This window comes from Chinchilla lanigera, unplaced genomic scaffold (genome assembly GCF_000276665.1).
Source record: "Chinchilla lanigera isolate Chin_1 unplaced genomic scaffold, ChiLan1.0 scaffold00172, whole genome shotgun sequence".
NCBI classification, from domain to species: Eukaryota; Metazoa; Chordata; class Mammalia; order Rodentia; family Chinchillidae; genus Chinchilla; species Chinchilla lanigera.
This window is the reverse complement of record NW_004955573.1, coordinates 1,347,076-1,349,088: the sequence shown is the minus strand read 5'-3', so window position 1 is coordinate 1,349,088 and position 2,013 is coordinate 1,347,076. Positions and strand designations below refer to the sequence as shown.

At 38.3% G+C, this 2,013-nt stretch overlaps 1 protein-coding gene across 1 annotated transcript in view; it reads left to right on the top strand.

The window, feature by feature from the left end:
- LOC102007951 (cytochrome P450 3A9-like) overlaps positions 1 to 2,013 on the top strand; it is a 31,431-nt gene that overhangs the window by 5,617 nt on the left and 23,801 nt on the right. Inside the window, exons 4-6 of the mRNA XM_013509451.1 lie at positions 704 to 803; positions 1,479 to 1,592; positions 1,839 to 1,927. Of these exons, the coding sequence (XP_013364905.1) occupies positions 704 to 803; positions 1,479 to 1,592; positions 1,839 to 1,927 (303 nt within the window). The remainder of the gene's footprint in view (positions 1 to 703; positions 804 to 1,478; positions 1,593 to 1,838; positions 1,928 to 2,013) is intronic.

Genomic DNA, 2,013 nt, shown 5'->3' with positions numbered 1-2,013 from the left:
ATGACATTTGTGTTGCTTCCACAATTTAACAATTACAAATTGCGCTGCTATGAACATAGGTGCACATATATCACTGTGATATGATGTTTTTAGATCTTCTGGGAAAATACCCAGCAGGGAATAGCTGGGTTGAATGGGACTTCTAGACCTAGTTTTGTGAGGAATCTCCAAACTGAGTTCCACAGTGTTTTATTTTAAAGAGAGGAAAAAACAATGACAATGACACATAATTGTACTGACATGATATTACTTAGAATATTAAAATAGTGTAATATAAATTTAATATTTATTTTCTCAAAACTGGAGATCGAAATGTGAGCATTGTAAATACTATGTAACCAATGCATTACACTGAGAACCTTCACACTGAAATAGTTGAAATAGAAAAAGCTTATACTGGCAATAACCATGTATAATCCATCAGAACTTCACAACAATTCCAACCATTTCTAATTACGATCTTTTGAGAATGACTTTGCCTTTAATGTCTGTTCATTATTTGAGCTCAATATCCTTCATTCTGTGAAGAGATGAGTGGCCTCTGTGTTCAGAAATCCTAAATTAAACCAGAAGCTATTGGGGTGTGCGGTTCACCGGGCATGTACATCCTAGTATCAGGATCAAAGTCTTGGGATTCCCTGGTAGGGGGCCATCTGTACAGTCTGGTGTGTTAGGTTGAATCAGCTCTGTTTTCCCAATACAGATTATATGAAGGTAGACAACCAGTTTTATTTATCACGGATCCAGACATGCTCAAAACAGTGCTTGTCAAAGAATTTTACTCAGCTTTCACCAACCGCAAGGTAAGCATTCATGTTTTGGAGATGTAAACCTCTCTCACTTGTTGAACTTTAAAACTGAAATAATTACATTATCATACTAAATTTTGAACGCTCCATGGACGTTTTGTGCTGTTTTTCCTCCTGGTAGAGGCTTGCACATACCCCGTCGAAATATTTTCCTGTCAATATGGTTAAAAGAGTTTGACACAGCTGAAATCATACCGTATATTGACATTTCCTCAGTTTAGTAATAGCATCACTTCATGTGTGTGTGTGTGTGTGTGTGTGTGTGTGTGTGTATGTGTGTGTGTGTGTCTGTACATGGTGTGTCCATTGCTGTGTGTATCTCCATCCACACTCATCACAGTTGTGTATTTATGTAACCTTGATCACAGTCACACTTCAGCATGGTTCCTTCACCACAGGATTCCTTCTTGCTAGTCTTTTATACACAGAAGGTGAGTTTGTCTTTTCATGTTCACACAGTGGTGATCAGAGGGAAAATCTCAAACACACTGAGAGGAGAGAAAGTACTTATATATGCATATTTATTGAGCATCTGTCATGGGGCATCCCACTTGGTAGACAACCACTAAATATTTGTTAAACAGGTGATCGATGTTCCATAAATTCTCTACAAAGGTGCAAAATTTCTGAACTTCTTTACAATAAAATATCTTTCACTTTGGACCCTAGCCGCTTCGTCCAGCGATCTTGATGAGAAAGTCACTTATTGTATCTCAGAATGAACAATGGAAGAGAATACGGACATTGCTCTCTCCCACTTTCTCCAGTGGAAAACTGAAGGAAGTAAGCATATATGAGAGTTTTTAATTGGAAATTAAACAATGAGTCTGTATAAAAGTAGAAAGGTCCTAGTCTCTTTCCTCAGCCCTCTACAGATGAGCTAATAAGAATGGCCATTTCTCTTTATGTCCTTGGAGACATTACAGAATTTCTTATAAAGTGCTATATACAGGTTCATGACTGGGAATGTCTTGTATTTTGGGCTTTGTGTGTGTTCATTTAACTGCTGATGATGTTTCTTTTGCTTAGATGTTCCCCATTATTGAACAGTATGCAGATGTGTTGTTGAAAAACCTGAAGCGAGAAGCAGAGAAAGGTGTGCCAGTACCCATGAAAGAGTAAGTTTCAGGGCTCCTGCTGGGCTTCTGAGTTCTGTATGGGACCTTCCAGGTGCCTACCAGGGAGCTGATATCTCTACTAGTAT